The following is a 20705-nucleotide window of genomic DNA, read 5'->3' on the forward strand; positions in this document are numbered from 1 at the left end:
TTAGTTTCTCGTCTGTTCCCCTATCATTATCAGGTCTGTTCTACAGATGCACAACAGAGGGAAGGTCAGGAGTGATGTCCTCTTACATTGCCTCCAAAACACAAGCTGGAACAGGTACATGGAACTTTCAGGAAGTCAATGAGTGGTTATTTTCCTGAAGCCAAATGAGCATACTATCTAAAGCCAGTGCCCACAACACTCCATCACCAGATTTTCTATTTTTTTTTCATTTTTTCTTCTTTCTTTGTCAGTATGTGTGTAGCTATAGATCCCTAAATCTATAAATTTCATTCCCTCCTTTACATTTGAAAATTAATCTCCAATTCACTGATCAGCATCCCTAATACATTCCTTTTTAAAGTCTCTTCCTGTCTTTATTTTTAATATGAAGAAATATCTAAGACAATTTTCCCTGTATCACTTTGTAATAAAGATTTGTAACCATTAAAGAAAATAAAAAAGTCTGAGCTCAAAAGTCCTTACTGTGACAAATAGTAAAACTTCGGTTCTTATAAAAAATTTACCCTATTCAGTGTGACTTGTTTGGGACTTTTCAAATCTTATATGGCACCAAATTGTGTTAGGTTCGCCCTAGATAGAATGAGTGTGGATTTCTTGAGAGACCTAGTACCCGTTTATTTACACTGTAAATTCTGTTCAGAATTCTAGTTGTTTCATTATATATTAGGTGAGTTTCCAGAAGCCTTCTGTAGGCCACTCACCTCCATTGCAACTGCCAGGCTTTGATGCTTTGTTTCTTCCTCAGTGGAGAAAAAAAAGTGTTTCTTCCTCTAATATATCCAATTGATAAATTGCTTGCAGGAGTAATTGTTTTGCATTAAGAAAACAATACATTTTGTATTTCTGATATACTATGTGTTAAGACTTATGAAGGCTTCTCAGCTCTAAAAATTTGATGCTCATGTTTAATGAGTGATAACTTCTTTCTTTCTTTGTTGGACAAATTCAAAAAAGTGGATTCCTTCATAGAAAAGGGTTAAAATATTAATAAGGATTGCATAAATAAAAGTAGCAAAGTTTTCCTCATTTTTCATCAGTCCAAACCTTATTATATTTTTAATTCTTTTTCTGTAAAAAAAAAAAAAAAAAAAAAAAGACTTTTTAAAATGTGCAATGTATTTCTCCAAACAGATTTCCTTCAAAATATCATTCCAATTCAACGCATCATATCTTCTGGAAAATGCCACTGTTGATGTATATGCAACAAGGTTAGTTGCAATTGTTGCTTGTTTATCTTCTTATTTTATTTAGGAAACTCTACTCTTTCTGCTTCATGGTAAATCAAGGATGACATGTCTAAACTTAGAAGTGGCTAAACAGTCTGTAGAGCTGGCAGTTTTGCAGATGTACTTTGTCCAGCGAGGACTTAGTGTACTGAACAAATTGCTGCTTGTCTCTAGATCCTGTAAGTCACAAATGAGTCAGAATTCACAGTAGTTTTCTTCTTTTGCAACCTTATTCTATGCTAAGTAAAAAGTTCTAACCCTCAAGGCTGTTGTGGTTTAGCCCTGGCAGACAGCTCAGTGCCACACAGCCACTCTCTCACTCTTCCCAGGTGGGATGGGGCTGAGAATCAGAAAGGTAAGAGTGAGAAAACTCATGGGTTGAAGTAAGGTCAGTTTATGAGGTAAAGCAAAAGCCACACATTCAAGCAAAGCAAAACAAGGAATCCACTGCTTCCTGACAACAGGCCACTTCTTGGAAAGCAGGTCTCAAAATGTGTAATGATTTCTTGGGAAGACAAATGCCATCATTCCCAATGTCCCCCCTTTCTCCATCTTTTCCCCCACCTTTTATTGCTGAGCAGGCCACTACACAGTGTGGGACACCCCTTTGGCCAGTCTGGGTCAGCTGTCCTGGTTCTGTCCCTCCCAACTTCTTGTGCACCCACAGCCTCCTTGCTGGGGTAATAGTAATTAATTGGAAATATGCAGGTATTTTTTAATTAACTGGAAAGATATACTCAGAACTGTAGGTATTTCAATTTCTTCATATCCCTTGCCACCTAGTAATCCCGTCAGATGTGCAGATGAGTATCGAGGTATAAGTTGTATATGTTGTTTTTATTTTAGTGACAGTGAAGAACCACCTGAGACCTTGGGTGACAACAGAGGACAAGTTACAATTCCAGTAAAATATGAAGTAGGATTAATATTTGTAAGGTACATATGCTTCTCTGTACTTCTGCTTGCTAACATAGTAAATGCCAAATGTCCAAAGACAATATAGTATTGCTTTGTTCTTAAGCTGTACTCAGTATCTGCAAGCAACAGCTTCTCATGAATAGGAAGTACAAGCTTCATTGAAAGAGCAGGTATAGGAAAAGATAGGGATAACAATGACTCCGTTTTGCTGCAACTCCTTTTTATCTATTTAAATTCAGTCTGCATCTTGCAAGTACAACAGCAGCTTTTGTTGATTCTTGTACTTTGCCCTATTCATTCAAAGGCATTTCAGGTACATAACAAAGAAAACACTTTCAGCTTTCTGACAGCCACAACTTTGTATTAATGTAATGTTGCATGGTATAGTGTCTGATCCCCAGCTTCGAAAATTAGCCTTAATTTTAGATTCACAGAAAGTTGTTTCTAACAGTTCAGATATAAGCTTTAATGCAAGTCTTATACAGTACTTTCAGAAATAGCTGGAATTCATAGAATCATAGAATCATTAAGCCTGGAAAAGACCTCCAACAGTATCTGGTCTTACCAACGCCCTACCACCAATATCACCCACTAAACCACATCCAAACTTTCCTTGAACACCCACAGGGATGGTGACTCCATCACCTCCCTGGGCAACCCATTCCAATGCCTGACTAGTCTTTCTGAGAAGAAATTTCTTCCAATTTCCAATCTAAACCTCCGCTGGTACAACTTGAGGCCATGTCCTCTAGTCCTGTTGCTAGTTATCTGCAAGAAGAGGCTGACTTCCAGCTCCCTGCAATTTCCTTTCAGGCCATTGTAGAGAGCAATAAGGTCTCCCCAGAGCCTCCTCTTCTCCAGATTAAACTACCCCAGCTAAATTTCATCCCTGTTAAATTCCAGTTAAATTCAGTTAAATTCCATCCCTGAAAAACGTCATAAATACTACCAGTAGAATTACAGGGCATGGTGTGCGTGTGTAAGTTCATTTTGGATGCATTTCAAGTGTTCAGTTCTTAGAATAAGGAACTGCACAGGCAATATTTACTCATTTCCTTGTTTTAATTGAACACAGCATTTGAAATGTACACGATAAAAAGTGAACACTTTTCAGAAAATTAGTAGAAGCAGAAGTGCGCTTAGCAAAAATAATTCACTCACTACAGTTTTTATGAAGTTTTGTTCTTATTGTTTTTGTTTTTAAATCTGCAGTGTTTCCAAAGAACACCATGTTATAATTGCTGCAAATGATACCATCCCTACTGCTATTAACACAACAGAGCAGATTGGGGATGAAGTTACTCTGCATTATAGGGTAAGACACAATTAAAACCATATATTTTTTCATTTAGTTTGAATCAATCAATGTTACTTAAGTAGTTTCATTTTATGCAATATGTTAAACCTTGTACATTGTTTAACAGTTTTTTTCTTGCTTGCTGTAGAATAAAGTGAGTCAGAGGGTCTCAGAGTGGTCCATATCCTGTGGAGTAATTCCAGTGGGTTTTATAGCTGCTGCATATGCTAATAAATGAGAACTTGCCCTACATCCATTACAGTTTAGAACAGATATTTCCAAAATCCGGTCAGCTCTGAAAAAAAGGCATATGGCATACTCCAAGAACACTTTCTTCACAATGGAATGAATACAATCCAAAATCACTTGGGAAAGATATGTAATGGAGTAGAAGCCCAACCTCAAATTGCAGTAGGACCAAATTTAGTTTAACTGAGGGCACCGTTGTTTCCAAATCCAAAGCTGAACAAGAGTCCCATACACAGAAGACAAAAGTCTCTGAACCAACTTCTATAAAAAATGGGAAAAGCCCATTGTTCTTGCTCTCACTAAGCAGCAAAGGCAAAAATTATTATATTTTTTATCCCACCTACAGTGTTTGACCTGACTACTTCTTTTAGTCTAAAATTTTAAATCCAGTAATCCTGAGGGGTTTTGTGTATGTTTTTTAGATATTGTTCATCTCTTTTCAAAATATGTGTTCTCTGAATACGTAAGAGAGCTGGTTGCAGAGCATACCCTTTATGATCTCATAAGCATAACTTATCTCTGCAAGCAGTTTACCTGAGTGGTAAGAAGGGGGAAAAAGTAAGAGTTCATCATACCACTTTTTTTGTGACAGACTTAAAAATGTTCAACAAAAAAAAGACAGAAAAAAATATAGAGAAGGAAAAAAGGGTAATTAAATACCAATAAAGTAAGGAAAATACTAATCAAAACATTTTTCTTGTTTCTTATAGATTGAAAAAGGTGAACACTTCCCAATGCCAAACCTTACACTGCAAATACTATTTCCCGATGTAACATCTGCTAAGAACACTCTTCTCTACCTTACTGCATTGTCACATTCCCAAGTAAGCTAACAGTTTGTATTTTTATTATTATCGTAACTTTTAAACTTTTTAGTGTAAAGAGCTGCAAACATTTTGGGTTTTGTATTACTTCAAAGTAGTTGTTGCTTGTAGTCTAAAAGGCAAGATGGTGGTGTTTTTAATGTTTGTGGTGTTCACAGGAAGACAGAAATGCAAATTTTCTTAAAAGCAAATTAGCAAGTTTAAAGCAACTTTGAACAATAATTGGAATATAATATTTTTAATATGATACATTGCCATGTTATTAGGAGTCCAGCTTGAGATATGAGGGACAGGACTCTTTTCTGAGCTGCTGATTATCTCCGTTATTAGCAGCGCTTACTGATAATGCTGTAGCCCTGCTATTTGAATCTAGAGCTCAGTCTCCTGTACAATCCTCTTCTTTCTGTTACTGAAATTAGCTTTCCTGTATATCTGTTCCCCGGTGCTAGCAACCCTCTGGATTCTTCCTTGTCTGGGGAGCTGTGACATCCTGAAGGGGTAATAGGTCACACCTTTCCAATGCTCTTCACTGTATTTGAGGGTGATTAGTTTTTCTGTTTCACTCCTCCAGAGCAGCTGGAGAATATCACAATTACAGCAAAACAATAAAACTAGAGCTATATCAATAATTGGATGGCTGAGCACTAAGTGAACCCACTTTTTTTTTTTTTTCATTTTCATCTTTTCCTTTGGAACCACACCTCTTCCCAAATATTTCACTTAGGTGTGAGGTATACTGAAAAACAAGATGAATGAAAGGTCCAAATGAAAGTTCAAGGTTCACTTTAAAACAAAACAAAATCAAAATATTTCATGCTTAGAATGCAAGGAAGTTCTGACTTTTTAAATTTCTTCACCCATTCTAACCAGCGACCACATTTGACCTGAGCTTACACACACATTCACAGATCTGCATTTTTCTATGGGTATAATTCATTTACTGTTAGCTACACCCTAGTGATAGTGGTGTGCCAAAGTACACTGCTGGGGATTGCAATCCATCTTCATTGTAATCAGAAAGTAAATATCCTGGACTGGAAAAAAAAAAAAAAAAAAAAAAAAAAAAAAAAAAAAGGAAGAGAAAGCTCACCTCTCTTCCCTGTAAAGGAAAAAGGATTTCTCAGTTGCCTTTGAAGGAGCCATGAAAGGCCAGTAGTACCACAGCACCTTTCCCTCCTCCCTTGGCAGCATAACAGGAGCTCCTGAAAACTGCAGTTAACCTGTCCGCTTGCTAAAGCAGAGGAGCTGTGGTTCCCCGTGCAAAAGCTATTTCGTTCCCATAATAGCCAACTCTTGCCGGTTGGCTATTGAACTCAAGGCGGTCAACTTGTACGAAGTTCTTGTTTGCTTCTACAGATGTTTAAGTAGCTGGATAGAGCTTAGGTTAAATTATCTCATAAAAAGCTCATTTGTTGTTTGCTTAATGATACTTCAGTACCTATACCATCTGAACTTGCTCTTCAGCACTCTTGCAGTATGAAGTTTTATTGCATTTATCTGCTTGGTACAGTTAGTTGATGTTACTAAATATTATTATTTTTTACATTTAAAAAAAATAAACAATAAATATTTTTAAAGTTGGCTTGTTTCCAAGAGCTTTTATTAGTAACATGTTGAATATTCGAGCAATAAGATTTCTTTTCTTTTCTTTTTCTGCTAACAGAATACCATCTGCCGAACTAGTTACCCTGTAGATCCCTTAAAAATCAGCTCTGGAAAACCGTTTGTGTTGCCAAAAATAAAAGAACCTACAAAGGATACAATTATGGTAAGCCTACTAATAGTATATGTAATTCATCCTAGATCCAGGTGTTTGAGCTAAGTATTTCTACAATTAACATACAAAATCTTCTCTTACACTGCATCCTATGGAAAATCAGTTTGATAGCCATAAAAGGTATCTTTAATTATTTCCAGCTATATAACTGTATGCAGAACTGAACTCGTGTTTGCTTGTTTTTTTAGTTCAGCAGTACTTCTGACAGCTGAGTAAATCTCACCTTCTGTATTAGATATATATCTATTAGATCTATATACAGATACCTAAGTTCTCCTGCCTTGCTTGGAAGATTCATCTTTCCACAAAGAGAAAAGTTTAAGAAACACTGTAGAGAAGACATAGGTGTATTGGCAGAAAACTTCCTGCAGTTACAGGCTGTGCCTTGTTTAGGTAACTCTAATGATGCCTTTTGTTGCATAGCTACAGAAACCAAGATTCCTCAAGGCTAAGGGACTGCAAAAACTGGGACTGTTCTACCACAGCATGAATATCTCAATTAATTGCCTACTGCAGTGTAGTTTTTGCACAAAAAGCCCTAGTAATTTATACTAAACTTGGACTGATATCACAGCAAGACTATGATTTGCATACATAATGAGCTTAACTGGTTTTACTTTAATAATGTGAAAAATCTGTTACTGTTAATTCACACTGTTGACTTTTAAACAGGACTGTGATACATACAGCTGTGCATCTATTAACTGTGCCCTGGTCCCATCTGACATATCACAAGTGAATGTTTCATTGAGAGTGTGGAAGCCTACCATCATTCAAGTAAGTAAATCTCATCTGGAAGTTTGAAAATCTTAAGCCACTCTCTTTAATGTTTCTTGAACTTACATCTTAAATATTTTTTAACTCTGCATGGTTCTCTGTTATTTTGAATTGTTAATCTTGCTTTTTTTATATTTCTGCAAAATTAATTTTGATCTCTTTTATTATCTTTGTAATACTTAGCATGAAATTTAAAACACATTAGAAAGACAACCCTTACTTATTCTGTATCAATGGTCTTTTTTATTAGTTGGTTAACCATCCACAAATTATAATTCAGCAGATATAAAAAGGGATATATAGAAACATATATTTTTTAAGTTTTTAACTGGAAAGACCTCACAGGTCTAGAATACTATATGATACTGAGTTGAGCTCCTGGTTTGTGTCTTGTCTTTCTATGAAAAATAACAGGACAAGATAGGAGATACAGGAGAATTTTAGAAAGCCTGAATCTGTCCCTGTGGCCAAAGTACTATTCCAGGATTAAGCAGTATTTCTTTGAAATCTCTGATCCTGCAAACAGTGATGTGCATGCTGAAGGTGTCATGCACAAGCTGCTTTGCTGACTTTCATACACAGACCTTTTCAACATCACTCCCAAAACTTTAGCTTTATGTTTTGCTCTTAGCCTTCTCATTTCTGCAAAACTTTCTGCTTCAAGATACCTAATACAAACCATTGACATTTCTTTCTTCTTCCAGGCAACTATTCACAGTTTAACCCTTGTTGTGAAAGCCTTACTTAGGAGTGAAAACTCATCACTGATTTTGAGAAATGACCACCAAAAACTAGAGGTAATAACATGATAATTCATGGATTTACTCTTCATAGGATTTATTCTGCTACTGAATTATTCAGTCATTCATTTCTAGTGAATCAATCACTATTTGTTGTAGTTTACTATCCTACTCTAAATACAAGTAAGTGATTTCACATTACAGTAGAAAATGTCAGAATTAGACAGCTAATTATACTGAAATTCTGTTAACCCACCAATGTACCTGGGTAAAAAAGCTGTCCTTGGTCAAGTGATCCTACTTTGTACATTGTACATGTATTTTCTTTATTATTGATTTATTTATTATTTCTTTCCACTCCATTAACCAAGACATATATTTGAAACAGTATCTTTTATTTTCCAGAAATTTTCATGGTTATTTTCTTGTATGCTACATCTGAAACAACATTTCACTAATGAGTTGCTATTAAAATCTATAGTTGTTTATTCATGGGCTATTAACAAGAACTTGTATGTAATGCTATAGCAAAGATATCAGATATAAAAAGAAATAAATGTCTTCAATTTCTCTTGATTTGCTATTTATCCTTGAATACATTCTATTCCAAGAGAAATTCCAAGAGGTTTATAGTGGCTAATGCACTGCTTTTTTGTGATGACTTGTACATGCAGGGGTTTATTTACTACAGTGTACATTTTTAAATGTTATTATGTGTTATTACTGTTAATATCCCTCAATTCATAGCAAAATAACATACAATGAGAATTAGATCTTGTGCAAAATATTTTTGGAATGCAGATCTCACAAGTCAACTATTAAATGATACTATATCCAGGCATGTCTTTTAAGTGACAGGTTGAAATACAATCCAGGGCAAAAACAGAGGTGAGAGGCTTGTAGATAATTTCATAATTTCAAGTTGAATATCTGTGTTTGCATCTGTATCTTTAATGTTTTTGAACTATGAAGTCGTCTCTTTAATAAACTCTTAAGTTAAAATAATTCAAATTCACTATATCATCACTTCCATTTAAAATTTGAATGTTCCATATTTCAGTTCAGTTTACACTAGCTAAGCCTTCTTTAAAATTAAATTAGTGTCCCCACAGCCTTTTATACTAAGCTTGCTAATCACTGTCATCTTTCAGGGAGGCAGGCATTGAGTGATGAAGAATATACTGAACAAACTCCTTAACATTCATTTTAACTACCCATATTTTTGGTTCTGAGTTCTTCATAAAAATCACTACTGACTAATAGCAGGACCATTCCTCACAAAGCGAGACCCTGGAAAATCAGTGTTTACTAATAAAAGTCATGCTGCTTTGTTGTTATTTTAGAATTATTTATTATTTTAGAATGTCATTTATTGCTTACATTCTGAACACTTTGTAGACCATGATTAAGATTTCGAAAGAACTCCCACCTGGTTCAGTCCCCTTATGGGTTATCCTCCTCAGTATCTTCGCTGGACTCTTAATTCTTGCACTGCTTATATTTGCTTTGTGGAAGGTAAGCTGCACATTCGTCTCTTCATGAAAATAAAGAAATATACATAAATATACATATAATAAAGAAATATACATAAATTCTGTGTCATGTTCTATAACTAGAACCTCATGGACATTAATATTAGCCAATAGGAAGAATGAAATCTTGTAGAAACAACAAAATAACTAATAACACCACATTCTTCCGAAGTGTGACATGCTATGCTTTCTGATTAAAGCCTGTAGTGTTGTATACATAACAATGTGATGGAAATAAAATTAAATAGAGATTTTAGAGCCATAAGGTTTTTTGCTTTAGCTTTGGCTGGATGTGGCCAAGTGTTCTCTTTGTACAAGGAATGCTAGGACTGTGGTGTAAGTATTGCCACAAGTGGGCACTCTTTTCCAAGCTAAATATTCAAGTTATATTTAAGCTACAGTTTATATATATGTATATATTTCAACATTCATTATGCCTTGAAAAAAATTGACAAGCATAAATTATTATTTATTCAACTGAAGACCAACTATTATTAAGCATTTTAGTCTTTGACATTATGTGAGAATAACAATGATTCAGCAATCACTCATTGTATATTTTCCTGGAAAGGAAAACCTAAAGGGTTGTACTTCACTGATAAAATATTAAATGACTTTTTACTGCACTGCAAGTGTGAAGTAGTAACAAGAATTTAGAGTATGAATTCTACCAATGTGCTTTGAGTTGTGTGCTTTGAGTAGTTCTTTATTCGCATTTTTCTCTCCTGCAGGCTGGATTTTTCAAGAGACCTCTAAAGAAGAAAATGGAAAAATGAGGAAAAAAAAAAAAAAAAAAAGATTTCTTCAGGTCTGCCTCAAAAATGTGACTGTAAAATTAAAAACTTAGGTATATATGCAAGGGCTACAATGTTTTCTAAACTCTGGTGCATTTAAAAGACAGCAGAACATCAAGCAAGCAAATCAAGTGCACAGGTGAATGATGCAAAGAAAGAATAAACAGCCTTATGTCATTTTGTGATACTCAAGGACATACTTTCAAGTGTTACTCATTTTTGGAGAGTAACTGAGTTCAAAGATGCTAAGGTTTTTAATACGAAAAGCGCCTAATCATATTTTTATATGCATATACATGTGGAATCCTTTTTCATCCCACATTATGCAACAAGTCAGTTTGTATGTAGTAGTCCCACTGTTTTTATCAACTTATGATTTTCAAAGGGAAAAAGTGTTATATTCAAAATTTTCTCCATTTTATGGGCTGTCAGTTCGCAAAGCAGAAGATTCAAACTTTGAGAATGCACCAAATATTATATGGCAACTGAGGTAATGAAAATTCAGAAGATAGAAACACCTGCAGAACTTTGGGTGTTCTGCAAGGAATCACTGAAATTCCTTGGACTTCTCTTTCAACTATTTTAGCATGTCCACTAGAACCCAGGAAACTCCAGGAAAGAAATTTTTATTTTCAAGAGGACCAGTAAAGATAGATCCATTAAATCATGTAACTGTTTGAAGTTCAAACAGATTTTTGGCAGACCTAGAAATGTATGCACAAAACATTCAAGCCCTACTAATTGCACACTGTACACAAATAAGCAGAGGCACAATTGTGTCTGCAGATTGAAATGTCCGTATTTATGCAGAAAATGTTTAGAGGTACCCTGAAAGTTTGACTCTTGCTGTATATCTTGGAGTAGCCAGGAGGGTGCTTCATAAACTGTCACTGTACAGTTGTTGTGTAGCTATTTAATCCAATGAGTTTAATGTGTACAAAATAATAATTAACAAAAGAGCACAGATAAATTTAGCACTGGCAAGCTTCTTCTAGTAGTGTAAGTCACACCTCATCTTTGTTACTTGGGAATTTAAAAATTAATGAAGAATTTCTATACTAAATAAGCACTTAACAAATGATGTTTATTTTGTGATAAGGATTAAAAATTTATATAAGAATACACTGAACTGTAGATAGCAAAAGATTTCTTTAAACCTATTTAGACTACTCAGCTTAACAGGAAACTTCCTCCTTTCTTCTTTCACACATTTGTTTTCCTTCTACAAGTATTTCTCTCTGCAGCTCTTGGCTATACATTGTCCATAAGAGCTTCCTACTTTACTTGCAGTCACACAAAACTAACAAGAAAATGGAGGCCTGCAGGCAAAGTGCAATGTTGTCTCAGCATGATGTGACTCAATATTGATTGCCAATAGATCAGAAAATGTTGAAGAGCACTTCTGTAAGATGTCCTCATTTGTGGAAATGCCTTTGCCTTGCCAAGGAAACCAGGATAATTTGTTCCTCTTGTTGGTACAAATTTCATTGGAATGAAAAAAAAAAAAATCATTGCAGTTTTCAAAAGGTTTTATTTTATCAGATACGCTCTACTGACTTTATAGTAACAGCTTAGAAAGCAATAATATATTTTATAACGATCTTTTTATTCTTTTAATACATTTAGTGAAGACTTTTTTTCTTCTTTAAGAGACCATAGTTTGGGTTGAACATGCTGGCAAGTATAACTCTGGAAATGTGCCAGAAGGTGCTTCATTGTTTAAAAGATGCTGTCACTCTTAAGTACCTTCTATTTAGTTCCTAAATTAGAGAGTAGTTATTGGGAAAGGCTGAGATTTATGTTAATGCATCAAGTAGGATTACCTTTGAATGTGTTTGTAACTTCTCCTTCTGCCTGTGGGAAAGGTGATTGTTTCATAACAAATGTTCTGCTGAAAGCAGCAAGACTCAGAGGAGAGGGCAAAGCATTCTGCAGGAGCACTGTGAGGAGCCTGGGAGAGCCACAGAGTCAGTGGGCTTACCTGATGGGCTCAGCTGCGTGCTTACAAGCATGCCTGACCCCAGTGGATACAAGATGTGCTGCCCTGGTTCTGAGCACAGAGTAGAAGCTTCAGTGGAAGCAAAAAATAAGGCAGAATTGTTGTAGGTAGGATCACTGCTTCATTTATCACGTGATTTAAATTGTCCTCAGAGGAATGCAAAAATCCGGCTGTTGAACAAAGATGATAAATTAATATTTCCAACGGTGTTTTCAGTCAGTGTGAGATGCAAGTTTTATTTTTTATCTTTTAAGTATAATTTTGCCAATTTGTTTGGAGGAATTAAATGGCATGCGTCAGCACAAAATCTGAATGTCTTAGAATTAAAAGTGTGTTTATATTTTGTTTTGTTTTGTTTTTTCCTTATAGTATCTCTGTAAAGACATAACAATGCTATTATCCTAATATGGTTTTGTGGAGGAACAATTATGAAAAAGTTGTGACTCACCTATGCACACATACAGTCTATGGTAGTAAAGGAAATACTTGTATTTATTATTATTCACCCAGTTTGTTAACCATTAGGTCATTTTTCCTGGCTTCATAAAATTAATCACTCTAAGTTAATTCAAGTCACACATCATTTTTATGCAGCATACCTTTTGTTTGTTTCACTTTTTAGTTATGGTAATCTGATAAACAAAGCTTTGTACTTTTTCTGATGATATTTCATGTCTTATTTTAAAGCACCAGCCTGTTTTAAAATATAAGTCAATAGAACAGTCTGTTTCCCTAACTTGTACACAAAAATACGTATTTTATCAATACAAAGTATGTTTGAGATTGTTGTCCCATTCTTTTTAGCCTTGCTTTGCACTGTAAAAACAGTAGGAAGCTTCTTATAACCACACTGCTATTCTGTTTCTCATGATGCTTTCTCCCTTTTCACATTTGACCTATTATCAGAAGCTTAATTATAATATCTATTTAAAATATAAGTATGTAAAGGGGATACCACTGTAGCACATTACTCTTACACAGGCTACATTAGTGAAATCACTATTTTTATACATAGAATCTTTCCACAGCACTGCAAGAGCAGTATTTTTACTGCTTCTCACTTTTACTGCTTCTCACAGCAGAAAAGCCTACTGAAATCACTATTTCAAACATCAGGAACATCTCATTGAAATTTAGCAGGCACCAAAAATATCAATAAAGCATGTAATCTGTTTTATTCCTATAAAAAGGCACATTAGGCTTGTAATGTGATTCTAACTACTAGCAAGATAAACATTTTTGTTATTCAAATAAAAGCCCATACAAAAAATGTAATGAATTGGGTGTATAACCTGAGCTTAAGCAATGGAAGAAATCTGGCCCGGGTCTGTTCCTAATTTCAGCACTGAAGTAGCTAATGTTAGAGCAAGGTAATGGAGAATCTATGTTTCTATAGCATAGCAAAGCTTTAAACCATTGCTCCTGCTTCAATCTGAGGCTGTTCTAGAGGTTGTCAGTTCCCTATATGATTTTACAAGACTTGGCAGACAGCATCTACATTAGAGCAATCTCCCTGAGCTGCTGCTTATGCTACTGTCATTCTCGGTCTGTATCTCGAGCCCTTGCCACAGATACCAGCCACTTTTCCTGAGCCTATGCCTGAGATCAGTAGTACACTGCCTGTGCTGAGTTCCTTCAGGCACAATGTACCTCTTCTTCAGGGCTTGTGTCAGGGGAATCTACCAACTGGAGCCAAGGGTTTTCATCTTCTCATGTGGGAAAAAGAGGCTGGACTTCGGATCAGGCTTATCTAATGAATTCCACATTGTCTAATTATTTTATTTTCCTGGATTAAGTTCTGTATAGATGATGCAATTCAAACAATAAATAAATAAAAGCAGAGCAAGAGAATGAGAGTATACCTCTGTTAATTATGCCTCTTACCGGGAATCAGATGGAATTTTTTGTTAAAGAAAGAAATCACAGCATTCTGCACAGTTTTTCCTGTAAAGTTATTCCATGTGCTTTATTGATTAATAAATAAAATAAAATAAAAATCTAGTGTATGTACTTTGTAGTTTGTTTGACTTTCAATGGTATAAGATACATATAAAGACATTCCAGTACCTAAAAACTACCTAAGCCTGTCTACTTGTCAATAGAAAGCTATTACAGAACTAAACATCCTTGCCCAGCATAAAATCAAGGAAATCTTGAATTCTGTCAATTGTTCAGAAGGTTGCCATGCATTGTATGGCCATGGATTGTGCTTGTAGCCGCATTTAAAAATTTTTCAAAGGACAGTAAGAATTTCTGACAGATTTGGTTTCATGACATTATATACAAAAAAAGCTGAAGATACATTCAGTCCTCATAGAATCATAGAATGGCTCAGGTTGGAAGGGACCTTAAAGATCATCTAACTCCAACCCCCTTGTCATAGGCAGGGAAGCCACCTACTACATCAGGTTACTCAGGGCCCCATCCAGCCTGGTTTGGAACACCTCCAGGGATGGGGCATCCACAGCTTCTCTGGGCAACTTGTGCCTCACCACCTTCCTACAGTGAAGAATTTCCTCCTAATGCCTAGTCTATCCTCTTCTGGTTTAAGACCATTCCCCCTTGTCCTATTATTATCTACCTGAGTAAAGAGTCCTTCTCCGTCCTTTTTATAAGACCCTGTTAAGTACTGAAAGGCCACAATGAGGTCTCCCTGGAGCCTTCTCCAGGCTGAACATCCCCAGTTCTCTCAGCCTTTCTTCATAAGACACAGGCTCCAGCCCTCATCCGTGATCATCTTTGTGGCCCTCCTCTGGACCCGCTCCAACAGCCCCACATCCTTCTTGTGCTGGGGGTCCCAGACTTGGATGCAGCACTCCAGGTGGGGACTCACAAGGGCAGAGCAGAGGGGCACAATCCCCTCCCTCCACCTGCTGCCCACCCCTCTGTTGGTGCAGCCCAGGATGTAGTTGGCCTTCTGGGCTGCAGGTACACATTGCTGGCTCACAGGATCACAGGATCATCTAGGTTGGAAGAGACCTCCAACATCACCTAGTCCAACCTCTGACCTAACACTAACCAGTCCTCCAGTAAACCGTATCACTAAGCTCTACATCTAAACGTCTTTTAAAGACCTCCAGGGGTGATGACTCCACCGCTTCCCTGGGCAGCCTATTCCAATGCCGAACAACCCTTTCAGTAAAGAATTTTTTCCTAATATCCAAACTAAACATCCCCTGGCTCAACTTAAGCCCATTCCCCCTCGTCCTGTCACCAGGCACGTGGGAGAACAGACCAACCCCCACCTCGCTACAGCCTCCTTTAATGTACCTATAGAGAGCAATAAGGTCACCCCTGAGCCTCCTTTTCTCCAGGCTGAACAAGCCCAGCTCCCTCAGCTGCTCCTCACAGGACTTGTTCTCCAGACCCCTCACCAGCTTCATTGCCCTTCTCTGTACCCGCTCAAGCACCTCCATGTCCTTCTTGTAGTGAGGGGCCCAAAACTGAACACAGTACTCGAGGAGCGGCCTCACCAGAGCCGAGTACAGGGGGACAATCACCTCCCTAGCCCTGCTTGCCACACTGCTTCTTATGCAAACCAGGATGCCGTTGGCCTTCTTGGCCACCTGAGCACACTGCTGGCTCATATTCAGCCGACTATCCACCAATACTCCCAGGTCCTTCTCCGCCTGGCAGCTTTCCAACCACTCCTCTCCCAGTCTGTAGCTCTGCTTGGGGTTGTTGTGCCCCAGGTGCAGGACCCAGCACTTGGCCTTGTTGAACCTCATACAGTTGACCTCAGCCCATCGGTCCAGCCTATCCAGATCCTCCTGCAGAGCTTTCCTACTCTCAAGCAGATCGACACACGCACCTAACTTGGTGTCATCTGCAAACTTACTGAGGGTGCACTCGATGCCCTCGTCCAGATCATTGATGAAGATATTAAAGAGGACTGGCCACAGCACCGAGCCCTGGGGAACGCCACTAGTGACTGGCCTCCAACTGGATTTGACTCCATTTACCACAGTTCTTTGGGCCTGGCTATACAGCCAGTTTTTAACCCAATGAAGTGTACGCCGGTCCAAGCCACAAGTAGTCAGTTTCTTGAGGAGAATGCTGTGGGAAACAGTGTCAAAAGCCTTGCTGAAGTCAAGGTAGACCACATCCACAGCCTCATCCACCCAGCGCGTCACTTTGTCATAGAAGGAGATCAGGTTCGTCAAGCAGGACCTGCCTTTCATAAACCCATGCTGACTGGGCCTGATCGCCTGCTTGCCCTGCAAGTGCTGCGTGATGACTCTCAAGAGGATCTGCTCCATGAGCTTCCCTGGCACTGAGGTCAAACTGACAGGCCTGTAGTTTCCCAGGTCTGCCCTCCGGCCCTTCTTGTAGATGGGCGTCACATTTGCTAGCCGCCAGTCAGCTGGGACCTCCCCCGATCGCCAGGACTGCTGATAAATGATGGAAAGCGGCTTGGCCAGCTCCTCTGCCAGTTCTCTCAGTACCCTTGGGTGGATCCCATCCAGCCCCATCGACTTGCATACATCCAAGTGTTGTAGCAGGTCACCAACCATTTCCTGGTGGATTATGCGGGCCACATTCTGCTCCCCATTCCCTTCCACCAGCTCAGGGAGCTGGGTATCCAGAGAACAACTGCTCTTGCTGCTAAAGACTGAGGCAAAGAAGGCGTTAAGCACCTCCGCCTTTTCCTCATCTCTGGTAACTAAGTTTCCCCTCACATCCAGTAAAGGATGGAGATTCTCCTTAGTCCTCCTTTTTGTGTTAATGTATTTATAAAAACATTTTTTGTTATCTTTAATGGCAGTAGCCACTTTAAGCTCCAGATGAACTTTGGCCTTTCTAATTTTGTCCCTGCACAGCCTCACAACATTTTTATAGTCCTCCTGAGTGGCTCGCCCTCTTTTCCAAAGATCATAAACCCTCTTTTTTCTCCTAAGCTCAAGCCACAACTCTCTGTTCAGCCAGGCCGCTCTTGTTCCATGCCGGCTTGTCTTTGGGCACATGGGGACAGACCGCTCCTGAGTCATTAAGATTTCCTTCCCGAAGAGTGCCCAGCCTTCCTGGACTCCTCTGCCCTTCAGAACCACCAATCAAGGGACTCTACCAACCAGTGTCCTGAACAGCTCAAAGTCAGCCCTCCGGAAGTCCAAGACTGGTTTTACTGACCCCCCTCCTGACTTTACCAAGAATAGAGAACTCTACCATTTTGTGGTCACTCTGCCCAAGACAGCTCCCAGCCACTCTGTGAACAGCAGGTCTATCAGGGCACCTCCCCTGGTAGGCTCACTAACCAGCTGCATGGTTCCTAACCAGGAACCTCCTAGACTGTTTTCTCTGGGCTGTGTTTTGCTTCCAGGATATGTCTGGGAAGTTGAAGTCCCTCATGAGAACAAGCATTGATGATTTCGCAACTTCTGTCAGCTGCCTGTAGAATTCCTCATCCGTCTCCTCATCCTGGTTCGGTGGTCTATAACAGACCCCCACCAGAATGCTTCCCTTGTTGGCCTTCCCACTAATCCTAACCCACAGGGACTCAACCTTATCATTCCCAGCCTCAAGTTCCATGATATCAAAAGCCTCTCTGATATAGAGAGCCACACCACCACCCATTCTGTGCTGCCTGTCCCTTCTGAAGAGCCTATAGCCAGACATTGCAGCAGTCCAATCATGAGAGTGGTCCCACCACGTTTGAGTGATGGCAACCAAGTCATAGCCTGCCTGCTGTACTATGGCTTCCAGCTCCTCTTGTTTGTTACCCATGCTGCGTGCATTACTGTAGATGCACTTCAGCTGGGCCATTGCCTTCTCCTCTAGCCTAGCCATTATTCCCCCTGGCACACCTCCAACAAGCCTTATTTCAGACCCATCCTTCTTCATACCTAGTTTAAAGCCCTCTCAATGAGCCTTGCCAGCTTCTGGGAGGGAGCCTGGGAGGCTCATGTTGAGCTGTTTTTCCACTAGAACCCCCTAGGTCTTTTTCTGCAGGGTTTCTATCAATGAGTTCTTCTAGTCTGCCCTCAGGTCTGGGATTGTCCCAACCCAGGTGCAGCACCTTGCACTCATCCAACCATCCTTGCCATCCAGTAATTTTTCTATAGAACTTACTCCTGTGTCCCAAATATTCTGTTGTCCCACATAGAAATAATGTTCACACCCCTTTCCCTATAATATAATAACTATTTGTATCAAAACTTCCTAAAAGCTAAAGATTGCACTCGTATCACAGTTAAATTTAAAAATATATATTACAAAATACACAATGACTTAACTGTTATCAGAGACTACTCCGATGGTGAGTCAGAATCCTGTAACAGCAACATCCTGTCCAGTCATAGGGGATTGCTTACCAACAGTCTTACTATGTATGTACCTGATAATTGGAGTTTACCAGGCATTTTCAATGGGAGTACTTTGGTGAAAATCAGCCATTTCTTTTTTGTTTAAAGTGATTTCCAATTAAATTAAATTAAAAAAAAAAAAAAAAAAAAAAAAGCTATAGTCCATTTCACAATTTCACATGGCAAGGAGTACAATATTATAGAGCAGCTGCACAGAAAAAGAAGACTGTAACTAATAGTATTTAGCAGAAGCAGTCCTGATACTTCAGATTCTGAAAGCAATAGCAGTTCATGGAGCATGTGTGATTTGGGCCTTAAAAGAATAAAATTCATTTGCAACAAAGATTAAAGTGCTGCTGAAATTTTAGTAACAACTGGCTGCTCGCTGCTCAGAAAGCACAGCTAGATTCTTTTTAAAGAATTCATTGATAAAGTGAGCTGTCCTTGATGCAGTCTTGTTTTTAATTACAAAACCTCAGGGCTGATAGAACCTCATTCAGTCAAAAAAAAAAAAAAAAAAAAAAAAAAAAGGAGAAAGGATAAATAAAAGAATGATCCCCAAGCCATATCTCCTTGGGGAGATATGTTGGTCCTTTAGTGCTTTGCCCCTTGTGCAAAGCCCTCCTCTGTCCTCTTTTCTTCCTCTTCACATCTTCTCAGAAAAGATAGACATTCCTCAAGGGCTCACTGAATGTTACACTGCCTAGGTATTTTTAAAGAAATGTAAGAAGGAGCAGAAGTACTTGAAGTGTATTGTACATTTAGATCTTGCAGGTCAGTTAGCTTGGCAAACTTCTTTCTGTACTGTTCACTTTCAGAAGTGGCTATTGTGAAATCTGGCTTCTCAGTTATGGTTCAGCTTGATTTGGAACTGGGAGTTACTGGGTATTTGCTGCGAAATTTTATTTATCTGGTTCATTATTATGTATGGTTCTTAAAGCTTCTGCACCTTGCCTGTGCCATTGTTATTCCTCCTGCAGTAATTAAATAGGATTACTCTCTCCAGTGAAGTTTCCTTCATGTAGTCTTATGTTACAGAGCCTTTGCATCTTATCAGAAGATCTCCTCAATTTACCCTAAAAAGGCATTTGAAGTTTTGCAATTGTGGCAGTCAATGTAGTCTAAGAAATATAATTCATTTTCCTTCCTTTTGGGGAACTGTATACATGAACCTTGCTTAGTGTCCTCATCTTATGGCCCACATTAATAGCCATGGATGCTCACTGTTGTTTGCCTGCTCATAAAACATCACTGATAAGAGCATGTTTCTCTGGTCGCAGACATTTTATGTATGCCACTACAGATGTCAGTAGGTCTGACTGCTAGGGTTCAGCTGAAACTTCCCACAACACTGTGATCCAGAAAAAGTGCTCTGGTGATACCAGTGTTGTGAGTTTAGGGACTCTTGTGAATGTCAGAAACTACTGAGTTTAGATTTTTTTTTCCATTTATCTGAGAGATGTGCCATTTGAGGATCTCAGATCAGAAGATTAATTCAAAGACTCTGGCCTCCTTTGCAACATAAACTCCCAATATTTGAAAAGATGTCTATAGCTATCAGCACAAAAGCATAGGCAAATATAGCTAGAGAGCAATACATGTCTTATAAGATAGTGCTGCAACACATTTTGTTCTTTCATACAAAGCACCTTCTGATTTAATCATTTTTGAAAGCTGGCCTGTTTGCCAGCTGAAACTTTTTCTTGTAGGACAATAAGATTTTTGCAATCTGAGAAGGAATAGTTTTGTACATCTGATCAACTAGATGACACTTGAACTTGTTACCATAATTTTCTCCTCACAGTCTTGTCTTATATTTCATCAAACTCAAAGTTCAGTAGCAAATGGAAAGTAGTTTAGCAAAAGATCTGTTGAGAATAGATCCAATTCAGCAGTTACAAACATACTGAAAAGCATTTTCTTGAAGACTCAGGATTATTTTTTGATAAGCTGCAAATAACATAAGAAAAATAGACTAAAATAAATAGACAAAAATAAATACAATACAATACAAGTAAACATGTATTAATATTTTAATTAATTTCACCTCATCTGTTTACAATACATATGAGATTCTTCAGGATTTTTGAAAGTTTGTTTAAAAAATGCCTACAGAATGATTGAGCGACTAACTCTTTGTGGCAGAAAATAAAAAGGCAGAATTAATAGGTTTCAGTTCCATACACCAGACAACAACTAGGTTTTCAAATTTTCAAAATAAAATTGTCATATATGTAAATAAAGTCATATTT

The 20705-nt window shown here is 38.1% G+C and overlaps 1 protein-coding gene across 1 annotated transcript in view; it reads left to right on the forward strand.

The window, feature by feature from the left end:
- The window catches only part of ITGA1 (integrin subunit alpha 1), a 78366-nt gene extending 64206 nt beyond the window's left edge, over positions 1-14160 (forward strand). The window contains exons 22-30 of the mRNA XM_082783749.1: positions 1153-1229; positions 2094-2183; positions 3378-3480; positions 4422-4535; positions 6199-6303; positions 6985-7089; positions 7794-7886; positions 9228-9344; positions 10093-14160. Of these exons, the coding sequence (XP_082639875.1) occupies positions 1153-1229; positions 2094-2183; positions 3378-3480; positions 4422-4535; positions 6199-6303; positions 6985-7089; positions 7794-7886; positions 9228-9344; positions 10093-10137 (849 nt within the window). The 3' untranslated portion in view covers positions 10138-14160. The remainder of the gene's footprint in view (positions 1-1152; positions 1230-2093; positions 2184-3377; positions 3481-4421; positions 4536-6198; positions 6304-6984; positions 7090-7793; positions 7887-9227; positions 9345-10092) is intronic.
- Positions 14161-20705: the final 6545 nt, after the last annotated feature.

This window comes from Aythya marila (genome assembly GCF_965140915.1).
Source record: "Aythya marila genome assembly, chromosome: Z".
Lineage (NCBI taxonomy): Eukaryota > Metazoa > Chordata > Aves > Anseriformes > Anatidae > Aythya > Aythya marila.